The sequence below is a fragment of the Perognathus longimembris genome, chromosome 6 (genome assembly GCF_023159225.1).
Source record: "Perognathus longimembris pacificus isolate PPM17 chromosome 6, ASM2315922v1, whole genome shotgun sequence".
In the NCBI taxonomy this organism is placed as follows: Eukaryota; Metazoa; Chordata; class Mammalia; order Rodentia; family Heteromyidae; genus Perognathus; species Perognathus longimembris.
This window is the reverse complement of record NC_063166.1, coordinates 16,822,040-16,835,179: the sequence shown is the minus strand read 5'-3', so window position 1 is coordinate 16,835,179 and position 13,140 is coordinate 16,822,040. Positions and strand designations below refer to the sequence as shown.

The following is a 13,140-nucleotide window of genomic DNA, read 5'->3' as shown; positions in this document are numbered from 1 at the left end:
GGTTTTTCATTCTCTTCTCATCCCCAGATTATCAGATCCCATGAAATTTAATTCTTCACATCAAATTTGATCCATTCTCATGTGGTCATTATACATATTGCAATTGCTCATATTTGCTGTGAATCACTAGAGTCCTAGAAATCATAGGATGTCTGTAAGATGATGGATTCTCTATAGTGTAATGGATTGGCTTAGTGTAAATCCAAATTACATAAAGATTTAGGAAATGAGTAATTCATTATGGCCAAAAGTTTGTGGCCTTTGAAAATGTTCTATGAAAATGTAAAATATTAGAATAGAGTTTAGAGCAAGATAGGATATTTTTTAAAGCCATTTCAATTTATGAAATAATTTACAAAGCTTCTTGAAAATGGCCATTCTAGCTGGGGTGAGGTGGAATCCATGTGATTTTGATTTGCATTGCATTTATGGCCACAGATGTTTTACTTTTCTCCTTGTGTCCATTGGCCATGCTTACTTCTTCTTTGGCAAAGTCTCTCTAGACCACTTACTGATAAGGTTGCAGTTTCTTTAAGAATTTGTTTAGAGAGAAAGTTAATTTTTGAGGTAAAATAATATGTTAGATGTGAGGCCCTTCTCTGATGTATAGCTAGTAAAGATTTCCCAATCTGAGGGATTTCTTTTTATCCTGCTAGCTATGTCCTTTGCCAATCAGAAACTCTTTAGTTTAATGCAGCCCAAATAACCTAGTATTTCTTTGACTTGTTATGTTTCTGGATCTTTACTTAGCAAGGTTCAACCTGTGTCAAGAAGGGATAGTGTTTCCAATCTTACTTGTGGTCTTTGATCCATTTGAATGGATTCAGTTGCATTGTGATATATTAGGAACTACCTTTAGTTTTCTACACATGTGTAGTCAATTCTGCCAGCACCATTTCTTGAACAGGCTGTCTTTCTTTCATCCTGTGTTTTTAGGTTCCCTTATCAAAGATTAGGTGTCAATGAGTCTGTGGGTTCATTTCTGGGTCTTCCATTCTATACCATTGGTTCAGGCTTGTTGATGAGCCAGTGCCAACCTGTTTTTACAACGAGACTCTGCCCTTTTTTCTATTTTTCATCTAAAATCGTTCATTCCCTCCCATCCCCAGGGATGGCTTCAAGTAGCCATGCTTCTACAAGTGGCCTCCCATTTAGCGATGATTGCACACCTGCAGCATCAAGCCCAGCTTGAGGTTGGCTCTCACTAAAATTTGTCTAGAATATTCTACCACATTTTTCCAAAAAACTACCTCCCAAGTAGGTGGGATCACAGCTATGAGCCATTGAACTACAAGACTGCAATAGAATAAAACTAGAAACCAACAACATGATAATATGCAGACACATGTAAAAGTATATATCATATTTTTGAATGATCAGTGAATAAAAGAAGGAATCATAAAATGACTATGATCAAATAAAAATGAAATAAAACCTTACTGTGATCTTTGGGCATGCCATAAGTGGAAAATAATTTGTACTTTTCCTAAGAAAATACTATAACAAAAAAAGAATGCAACTTATTCTACCAGGAAAAATAATTTTTGCCACTTTTCAATTTCTGTTTACTTTCAAACATCCCATGTGCAACTTATTCAACCCCTCTGTGTCTAGATTTCCTTATTCAAAATTATATCATGGAAATCATACATACCATTAAGGGATATTCTTTCATTTGTGCAGAGTACTTTTTCTCTCTTAGGTGTCCAAAATGCACAAAGAGAAACCAACAACTATTAATTTGCCTCCCAGACCAGGCCAGTGCGGCTCCCACTCCTGGGGAAAAAATGTTATTCTTACATCAACTCCAAGCCTTGTGCTTATATTTATTCTCAATGTTCCTTCTGGTAGTAGAATGAATAACAGAAGGATTATTCTTCAGTATAGATGAGGTACAGAAGTTTACTTTTAGAATTGGCTTTTTGAAAAGAAACTGATGGCTCATTGAGTTTCTGAGTCCCAACTGTTGTTATTATAAAGAAGAAAAAAGTATTTCCACGGTAGTTGCACTTGTTTACATTCCCACCAACAGTGTAAATGGGTTCCTTTTATCTATAGTTCTACAGCATTCACTATTGTTTTTTATGTTTACCATTATGACTGGTGAGATGGAATCTTAGTGCAGTTTTTATACTCACTTCTTAATGGCTAAGGATGTTGAACATGTCTTTAGCTATCTGTTAGTCATTTTTACTTCTTTTGAGAGGCTCTGTTCAATTTTCTTGCCTGGATTTTAATTGTGTTAACTGTTTCTTGCATTAATTTGTCTGATGATCTTTCATATTTGAGCTCTTTGTATATTCTAGTTAGTAATTCTTTATCAGTTGATTAGGGAAGAAAAACAGAGGAGGTTAATTTTACTGGAATATATTTTACGCACCAATGCAAATGTCACAATGTAAACATTTCCCCCTACTTTGTACAAATAAAGAACTTTTGAAAGTGGGAACCAGTGCCTCACACCTATAATCTTAGTTAGGAGACTTCAGTCAAGGTGATCTCAGTTTAACAAGAACAGAAAAATCTGTGAGACTCTTAACTCCAATTTTGCAGAATATGTTGGACTGAAGACATTGCTCAAGTCCTCTTGTCCTGTGTAGGTACCTGATGAGAATTTGCGCAAATGGGGAGTCCAAAATAATTAACATCCCATATTATCCTCTGTGTTTACAGAGGGACTTGAGAAAGAAAAGAAAGTGACATTCTGTCTCAAAAGTTACTCTCAATCTGCTCCAAATCAAACAAATTTTGGAAGATGAAAACAAGTTTGACGACTGGGAAACTCTAGACACAAGGTCTACACACTTGATTTGCTGTTCTGTTTTTCATGTCACTCCCTTCTATTAAAATAATTAAGCCAAAGTTAACTTCTGAGGCAATGATATGTACTAATTGAGGAGGGAGAGAAAAGTTGTACTTCAGGGACTGATATTCTACAGAGTTTGCTTCTCTCTGACATGGCAACAACTGAGAAAATTAAAGTCTGATAGTTTATGAAAGGCAACACTTCACACATTCAGTGGTACAAATAGGACCTGGGAACCTACTACTGGCAGAAGGACTTAGCCGGGATTTGACTGCATCACACCTACCTAGGTGAGTAGTCCTGACAATTCTTTTATTTATTCATAATGGGCCATGCAAGTTTCCATCCGATATACGAATATTATTTTCTCTTTGCCTAAATAAGGGTGCTGCTGACAGGGTCTGAGAGCCTTAGGACTTCCATTCTTCTTCTATAGCATACAAGGCAGGGCTCTAAGGCCAGAAATATGAAGGAGGCCACTTCCTAGAAATATGACTCAGTTTTGTGCCTGTGTTCAGGATCAAATACTGACCATGACAGTGCACCAAACAAAATCTAAACTGCAAATTTGGAATTTTTTTTTTTTTTGGCCAGTCCTGGGCCTTGGACTCAGGGCCTGAGCACTGTCCCTGGCTTCTTCCCGCTCAAGGCTAGCACTCTGCCCTTGAGCCACAGCGCGCTTCTGGCCGTTTTCTGTATATGTGGTGCTGGGGAATTGAACCTAGGGCCTCGTGTATCCGAGGCAGGCACTCTTGCCACTAGGCTATATCCCCAGCCCTGCAAATTTGGATTTTTGAATATCAGTAGTTCAAAAGGGATTTGAGAATGATAAAAATAACTCACAAAGAATGCCAAAGGGGAAAATCATTTTTGTACAGAAAAAAGTCATTTTTGTACCTAAAATATCTGAACCATTACACATGTTATACTTGTCCCTTATACTCCAGAAAAGTACCAAGTTACAAAATACTTTTCACAGATTTATATCATCATTACTGATGATGTCTTTCAGAGAGGTGTTTGCTGGATCCAACCTTTTCTGCTCATGAGATGCGAAATTATTTGCGTCTTTCTAAAGGTACCATTTTTCTCTTTGTAACCACACTTGGCACTGTGGGGAACATCATGGTTTTTGTGAATTGTATATATAGATTTTGGGGAGAGGCTCAGAAGAAAACTATACACCTTATTCTCAACCAGTTGGCATTCGCAAATACCATAATACTTATTTCCAAAGGATTGCCAAGGTCAATAGCTGCTTTGGGTTTGAGACACTTCCTGGATGATACAGGCTGTAAGATGGTTGTTTATCTGGAAAGGGTGGCCCGGGACCTTTCCATCTGCACCAGCAGTCTCCTCACTGTGGTCCAGGCCATCACCATCAGTCCTAGAGGCTCTCTGTGCTGGAGATTCAAGCCAAAGACTCCATGGCAAATTCTCCCCCTGATTCTCCTCTTTTGGATCCTCAGTGCCTTGAAGAGCATCAACCAACTTCATTACATCACAAGTAGCAGAGAAAACATATCAGAAACTTCTAATAATAACGATTACTGTTCTTTCCAACCAAATAATCAGAAAATCAAATGGCTATTTCTTATTCTTATGGCCATACAGAGTGCCATGTTTCAGGGTGTCATGGGTGTGGCCAGTGGCTACATGATATTTCTTCTCCACAGGCACCACCAGCGTGTTCTCTACCTTCAGAGCTCTAAGCTTCACCTGCCTGAAATAAGAGCTGCTCAGAGTGTTCTCGTTCTGATGCTCTGTTTTCTTTTCTTCTATTGGGCAGATTATGTTCTACTTCTATTTTTACATTCTTTCTTACAAAATAATTCTGCAGTGTCAGACGTGAGAGAACTTTTGACCTGTGGGTATGCATTCCTCAGTCCTTTTGTCCTGATTCAAAGAGATGGAGTTCTGACCTGTTGGCATTTTCTGTGGGAGAGCAAGTTATTGAAAATGTCTGTTTCAAGGATTTGTCAGCATTAGAAAATAAGCCTGAAGCTTGTACTGTTGCTTTTGAAACAAAATAAATTCTAAGTATCTTAGACATGGGAAGTTAGATTCCCATATTCCAATATTGGAAACCTGCGGTGCTGAGCTGACACCAAGATTTTGGGCTACCTAAGTGACACAGAAATTTCATTCTCTATTCTGACACACTCAAAAAAATGACTATAATTCTAGTTTTCATTGGCCTAGTCATTTGCTACCGCAGTACATTATTCAAAAGCAGGAAAACACCTTGATACGTTTATTACTACTTTATTTCCTCTTTGTGGTAGGAACTTCATTTCTAAGACTTGGTCCAAAATATACACTTAATATTTTAGAATTAAAATGAAAAATTGTGCATTTCATGATTTATTACTTTAAAAACACAATTTAACTGGTATCAGATGTAACTATTTTACTTGAAAAGAGCCAGGAATATCCATCTTTAGAATTCGATTGTATGCAGTTTATGAAGGAATAAATTCAATGCCTTCTCCTCTTACATGACATATGACATGATTTTAATCAATAAAAATCACAATCGGTAATGGGCCTGGGAAGTCAAGGAAACATGCTTGTTTTATTTGATAAGCATGAAAAGTCTCTGGAAAAAAATAAGAGAAACTATATATGTGAAAGAAATGGGACATACCAGCAGAAATTCCAGTTTACTCCTTTCTGTTTTACATCATTGTTAAAAATATGCACTAATTCTTGTGAAAATGAATAAATAAGTCATATTGGGGAAAATTTCAGAGTATTTCTAGACATCATTCATTAGTGCCCTGACCTGCTCCATTATGCTATCAGTGTCTTTATCTTCAAAGACCTATAAATTAATCTGACACTACATTAAAGAAGGGTTGCAGTTAATTTCTTAAAACGGAACCACTCAATACAGGTATATATTCTAGGATCCTGAGTCTGGGAAGGACTCAGAAGACCACCTAGTCATGCAGAGACCTGGAAAAAAAGCTTGAATCCAATGAGTAGTCAGAGGATGTTAAGAACCCAGGTAACATAAAGCCACTAGAGCCACACCTCCACCTTCCAATACTTCCGAAGGAATCATACTAGGATCACTTCCCTACGTTCTTCTTTCATTAAGTTTTTCTGACATGACCTGTGTCCCTATTTATTGAGTATGAAGTTCTGTTTGAATGCATGTATGCATTGGGTCGTGATCAATGTAAGGTAAGTGGCATCTTTATCACTTTAAACTTTGAACATTTCCTTAATTCAGTCCATGCTGAGACATGTGCACGGACCTGGAAGATTCATGTTAAATGAAATATGTTGACATAGAAAGCAACCATCTGTGATATATTCACAATTGGAATCCAGATCACAACTGTTGCATCAGAACTATAGAGTCTTCTGAATTGCTATTTAGACCAGTCAACAGGTATACTTGGAAACAGAGAAAACTGAATGACTTCAGCAATTCTCAATGGAGAACACTAGAGAAAAACAGATTTCCTGGAGATTGCTAACTTAGTCTTCAATTAGCCAGCAAAGCGCTGGAATCAGTTGTAGCTCATGTAGTAAAGCACCAGTGAAGACTTTCCCAATCAAGTGCATGAGGTCCAGAGTTCAAGCCTTAGTACTACCACACACAAAATGAGTAGATCAAATAGATCTAAGATAAAAAATTTACCAAAGCCTAGTGGTAGACAGCTGGCAGCCAAGAGGGAATCCTGATTGAGGTGGTGAGGATTAAAGAAAAAGAAAGATAGAGAAGAGAAAAAAGAAGACAAGAGACAAAAGATGGGGTTCAGGAGGTCTGCATGTCGAGATTGTAACTCAACACTGCAGCCAAGTTTATTCTTAACTTCCAGCTTATATGCAGTTTTGGAACCAGGGAATAGCATAGGTTGCTAAAATTCAAGAACACAAAGAGGCATTAAAGTTCGTGACATTTGATGCCAGTAAACACAGGATGAGGTTGATTAACATAGGAATGTACTCCAGTGGAGTACAAGAGCTCTGTAAATGGTTCATGGTATGGTTGTGCCACCCTCACACACTCACCCGAACAGTAGTTGAGTTTGGAAGGATCTACAATACCACAGTGGATAATTCAAAAAACAGTTAAATAAAATTTAAATATATGAGGGAGCTCTATTTTCTCAGTCACCTCAGGCAGTATAAGTTTGACTGCAGTCTTAAGTGAGACGGGCTGCAACAGCAGAGAAACCTGTACCACAAGATTCAAATGAGTGTAAGACAATCCCACAGGCTCTGCTGTTAGTTCCTCAAGCAAGAGTAGGAGCTCTCCTCTCTTCCCTTCACTCCCTCAATTCAACTCTTCTGTGGGTTAAACAAAGTAGTGTCACCTGAATGTGAGGTCTCTTTTCCTCTAACTGCCCTGCACTCCTTCACTTCAGGAAATATTGGGATCTGGGAAGGGAAAGGATGGGTGGAAAACAGAAAAATATTATTTAAGGTAAATCTGCATATCTGCCTGTGGGGAACTTAAAATCACCTTCCACCATCTCCTTGGACCTTCTTTATTGCCTAATGCACCAGTGAGAAAAAGACCATATGTGAAATGGTATTAGGGATCCAGAACTGATATGTGATTGTGATAGGGAAATGTACATACCTCCATCTCAGTTCTCATGGGCAATGTCCACAGAAGTTGAGCATCTCAAAAGACAATCATGCTGGTAGCTTATACCTACAATCCTAGCTGCTAAGTAGGCTGAAATCTGAAGGTCATGGTTCAAAGACAAGAAAGTCTGCAAGATTCTTATCTGTAATTCACCACCAGAAAACCAAAAGTGGAGCTGTGCATCAAAGTGGTAGAGTGCTAGCCTCAAGCAAAAGAGCTCAGAGATACCGCCCCAATCCTGCGTTCAAGTCCCAAGACCAACCAAAACAAACCTACGGAAGAAGCTGTTGGTATAGGAGGAGATAAGAAGCTTATAGGGCTGGGAATATGGCCTATTGGCAAGAGTGCTTGCCTCACATACATGAAGCCCTTGGTTTGATTCCTCAGCACCACATACAGCCAGAAGTAGCACTGTGGCTCAAGTGGCAGAGTGCTATCCTTGAGCAAAAAGAAGCCAGGGACAGTGCTCAGGCCCTGAGTCCAAGGCCCAGGACAGGCAGCAAGAAGAAGAAGAAGAAGAGGAAGAGGAAGAAGAAGAAGAAGAAGAAGAAGAAGAAGAAGAAGAAGAAGAAGAAGAAGCTTATAAAATGTTTTTAAATAAGCCTATCAATGTACATTTCCAGGCCATGTGTGTCATTCATCAGGAGAACAAAAACATTCCTTCTTTATTCCAAAGGCTGTTACTGATATGCTAGAGAAACAAGATGTACATTTTTTATAGCTGTTTGGTTTTTGTTTTTTTTTTCCACAGCTGAGGACCGCTCAACAGGCAGGTGCTCTTCCACTGAGCTAAATCCCCAGCCCACAAGATGTACATTTCTTAAAAGTAAAGTCATAAGCCCAGCAAGACAGAAGTATGGCAAGTAAGAATTAACTATAATTTATCAGTTTTTTAAAGATAGTCCATGTCATTCACTGTCTCTGCAGAATCCTATATGTTCACCTCTTCTGTACATGTGAGAAGACAAAGAAACTCTGAAATCCAAGTGCATTGACTTCTCCAGCCCATTCCGTTGTAACATTTGTATTGAAACAGAAATCAACCCAAGTTTCTTCATGCATTGTTTACCTGATACATTGCTGAGCTAAGTTTAAGGTCAAGTTTTTGAATCATATGCCTCAGTTCATAATTTATTTATAAAGTTTTTTCATGCACTTAGTAGCAGGAGTTTATATTAGGAAACTGATATAACCAGACTCAAAAGTGACATTTCCAAGGCATTCGCACTGTGCAGGGGAGGATGATGCCTATGGCAGATAAACATCCACACAGCTTAACACAGGGAAGATGGCCCAATGGGTTCAGGAATAGTAGGGGACAAAATTCTGAGTTGATTTGTGATCCATCAACTGCACTTAGCTATGAAGGATTCTTGTTGGGACAAAGTTCAGCATGGAGATATTATGTATATTCTTTTCACACGGTGTCAACATGATACTTGAGGGGCAGGATGTTGAAAGTATTGCACAAATAAGTATGATAAACAAGAAATTGTGGGGGACTGAATGCAGGTTGACATGTCTTCACATGCTATTTATCATTTATAAGAAAAGCTATGCTCTGATCTTCATGTTCACTCTAATACAGAATGAGCAGAAAGTAAAAATTTTCATTTTTTAAAGTGGTTTTACAAATCACAACAGGAGAATTTAGGGTGGTCTGTGTACTCTGTATGGATTCTTTATTCACTAGAAAGATGAATGTATACAGGACCAATGGATACAGATAATCTGGGGAAGGAGAAGTATAATACAAATCACCATGATTATGATAACTATTTGGCATGAGAAGTGAAAGGGAATGAGGTATTTAAGCTAGTACTGCTATGGAGTACAGATTGGAAATTGACTGCATAATATTTATTGATTTTTAACCTTTTATTTAAGGACAAAAAAATCATAGAAAATTTGGACAAGAGAAATACAAAGAAGGAAAAATAGGTGGATGCATGAACATGGAGTTTGTTTCTAAATTCTAGTCATTATAATTTCCAGGTCATAGGAATCAAGAAAGAAAGAAAGCTCAGTGCCCTGATAGCTCATGCCTGTAATTCTAGCTACACAGTAGGCTGATATCTGAGGATCACTGTTCAAAGCCACACTAGGCAAGAAAGTTCATGAGACACTCATCTCCAAATCATCACCAAACACAAAAAGGGAGAAGTGGAATTGGAACTGTTTTTCAAGTGTGAGAGTGTGGGGCACACCCGCCCAGTCGCCTTGCATCATTAAGAGGCAGTTCTAGCTGGCCCCACCTCTATTCCCAACCGCAGACTGCGTGTGAGCCAAGATGGCCGCTGGTGGTGAACCCAGAGGCGGTCCTGTGGGCCGTGACATAGATGTAGGCCACCCCTTAGGGAGGTCCCTCGGAGCTCCATCCTGACAGACAGCTCAGGCATTCATTCACAGCCCCTACATTGGTGCATGGACCCCTAGCCTTCCGCCACCCTCTGATCCCTTTAAAAGAGCAGCTCATTGCCACCATTAAACAAGTCTTAGAATTGACTGGCTCCCGGACTGTCTGTTTGTCCTCCGTGGAAAGGGGGGCTGGGGTGGCAGTCTGTCGGCCCTTTCCTCTTCTTGGCTCGTCCGGGTGGGGCGTGTTTTCCTGTCTCTCCCGCAGGACAGGAGAGCTCGGGAGGCTAAAAACCCCGACATTCTGGCGCCCAATGTGGGGCTCAAAGGACATTCGAGGTGAAACTGTCGGCGGGCCAGGCCAATCGGATTCTGAGGTAAGGGTACCCTGAAAAGATGGGGCAGGCACAAACTCAGCATGACGACCAAGTGCTCAAAGCACTGAGCTTCATGCTACAAAACGTAGGTTTGGGGGTCTTGGACTCCCAGAGCAGGAGGATCTGGGAAGGGTTGAAACACACCGCACTCTGGCTGGCGGCTGCTGGCCTTTTCAGCCTGGCTGCTTGGGAGGGGGCAGCCCTCCCTCTGCCCAGGAGGAGAGGGGCTCAAAGCCTCATTCCGATGGGCCCTTTCACTTGCCTTGGCCTCATCCCCCGGATCCCGGCCATGCTCCTTGGCCCAGAGACACCTGCCACCTCCTCACCCCTCCTCACCCCTCCTCCACCGGAGGTTTCCCACCATCTACAGACCTGCCCTTGGGACAGTAGAGGCCCTTTTACTCTCACTCCTCCCACTTCTGAGGCTTGGGAAGCATTGCTAAAAAATGTCTTGGATGGGGGGAGACAGCCCCCTGGCTGCCCAGGAGGAAAAAGGGCTTATTTACTTAACATCTGTTGTTGGCTAATCTGCTTTGAAAGAGACAAAAAAAGGCTTTCAGTTCTCGTTGATGTTTGCTAAATTGGAGATTTGGTTAAATTCTGCTTGTTTGGCTAAATCCTAAACATTGGTTAGAGATGGAGCCCACCCATCGATGGACCTGCTAAATTCCTCAAGGCTGGGCAGGGACTTGAAGGTGTCTTGCTGTGAGCCTGCTAAGGCTCTGACCAGCTCTGCCGCCATTAAGCCATGCCACATGTCTGTTCTGTTCACATCTTGTCTCCCATCTCCTGGACCTTCTCTGGTCATAGCATCCCACTTCAGCTCCCCATTGGAGCTGAACTGGTTTTTCAAAATGTGGCTTCTTGAATTCCTTGCTGGATAATCTGTGAAAATTTTTGTTTCCTAGGAAAGGTTTTGTTTTCTAACTGACCACGTGGTTCTAAAATATGGGCAAAATAATATCATTTTGCCACTCGAATTCCAGGAGACTTACATGGTCAATTCAGAAAAAGAAAAATTTTTCTAAGCGCGCCCAAAGTTTGTGCACAACTGTCTGTATGTGTGTCTGTCTGTCTGTTTGTCCGCGGGTAAGACATGTAAAAACTAGCATCATGGTTTACAACTCACTTGCCTTTTAAACTATTTTAACTTGCTTAAGTTTTATGTTAAATGGATCCTTGCAGCTTGTAGGTGGAGTCACAGTAAACAGCCTGGAGGCATCCTGACTTATCACCAGACTCCAAGCCAAGAAAAAAAAAAGAGGTTTTAAACCCAAACTGATTATGTTTAGTTGCAAGCAAATGTGTCTAATAAAAACTCCAAAAGGTTCAAATATGCAGCATGTGGTATACAATGATGTAAAATCAGTGTGTTATTTTTTATGTCTATCTATGCTAAAAGTCAAATGTACATCTGATCCTGACAATTCTTTGGTATAGACTAAGATTTTGCTTCTCCATTTTTCACTCCTGTGCTCTCATAAACTCTTCAGGATTAATATTTTGCTTCATAGGACACAGGTCAACATGTGTGCTAGCTGTGTGGACTGTGGTGGTTCATGAAGCTGCCTCCACAGTCTGCTCCCAAACTGCCTGGTTTCACTGATTCCTTATTCTGTCTCTCACTCATGGAAAACTGCTTAGGGAATCTAGGAGTCCTGTGAAGATTTTGACAGGCCCAGAGTGCTCCTGCTTTGGCTCTGCCCCACCCACTCCCAAGATTAGAGTTGGGTTCATAACAGTCCTATCATAACAGAGTTGCTCCAGATTAAAAGCATCAGAGTTATGTTTGGTGGCCACAAGGTTGCCTTGGGGTAGCATTGGTCTTCCCTCTCCATATCTCAGAAACTGTCATGGCTGCTGCAGAGAGCAGACTTGGTTGGCCTTTGGTCTGTGTAGATTTTGTGACTAGGAAGATGGTTAAAGGCCCAAGCCTTCTAAAATCTGTTTAAAGTTGTCATCCTGCTTAAACGAGTAGGGCATCAGCCTACAAAAGCCAGAGTACTCAGAGTAAGCAACCAGGGAATACTAGGAGATTTCAAATGTCTTTAACCAGTCTGTGTAGAATTTTGCAGGCAACCCAGCAGGAGGTGTGAATCTATTCAGAGGATTCTGAGAGATGCCACTACAGCCTTGCCCAGATCCAACCCATCTCTCCTGCCTGCCTCCATCACACATGACTAATGAAGCCTGCTGATCCAGGATGGAAGACACAGCCACTGCTGAAGCTGAGACTTTCACATTATCCTGACCCTTTGCCCTCTCAATTGTTATTCATTTGTGTTCTCTTCCATCTGCCAGTAAGGTTAAATGATGATTTGATTTGATGGCACATGGATCTCATTCAGTCAGCAGTTCTCTAAGTGTTACAGCACAACTCTGGCCAATTCTCAACAAGTTACAGGTAAGCTCTATTCTTATTGTTCTCCTTGTTACTTTAATTGGAAATAAAAAGGGCTTTTATGGCTAAAACTCCGCAGATTGCAGTTCAAAGCCAGCCCAGGCAGAGAAAAAAAAAAAACTCCCTCTAAAACTCCATCTCCCAACTAACCAGCAAAGAGCCAGGCTGGAAGCTTGGCTCAAGAGATCCAGCGAAATGCTGAAAGTGGCATGGAGGCTCAAGTGGTAGAGTGCTAGCCTCGAGCAGAAGTGCTCAGGGACAGTGCCCAGGCCCTGAGTTCAAACCCCGTGAATGCCAATGGGGGCAAGCCATCCCAGCAACAAGTACCTAGATCCCTGGGACTCAGCCAGTTCAGGGAATAAGGATCATGGAGAGGAGTAAGAGGAGAATGATGTCACATCCTACATGGAGTCACTGTCTCGCCCTTTCAAAATTAATCAGAGCCAGGAGATAAAGAGGAATAGTTGTTTACCCACCCAATGTCCATACCTGTCCATTTTCCATCTGGACAGAAACTTGCATTTTTGCCTTGTTACTTGCTATTTGTGTATATATCTATATAGCCTCTGACTGGTTACTCCCAACTAGTCCA

The 13,140-nt window shown here is 40.7% G+C and overlaps 1 protein-coding gene across 1 annotated transcript; it reads left to right on the top strand.

Annotated features, from left to right (window-relative positions):
• The first annotated feature begins 3,856 nt into the window (after positions 1-3,856).
• LOC125353616 (olfactory receptor class A-like protein 1) lies at positions 3,857-4,795 on the top strand. Its single transcript, XM_048349294.1, has one exon. It carries the CDS (start codon positions 3,857-3,859, stop codon positions 4,793-4,795), a length of 939 nt encoding a protein of 312 aa, XP_048205251.1.
• Positions 4,796-13,140: the final 8,345 nt, after the last annotated feature.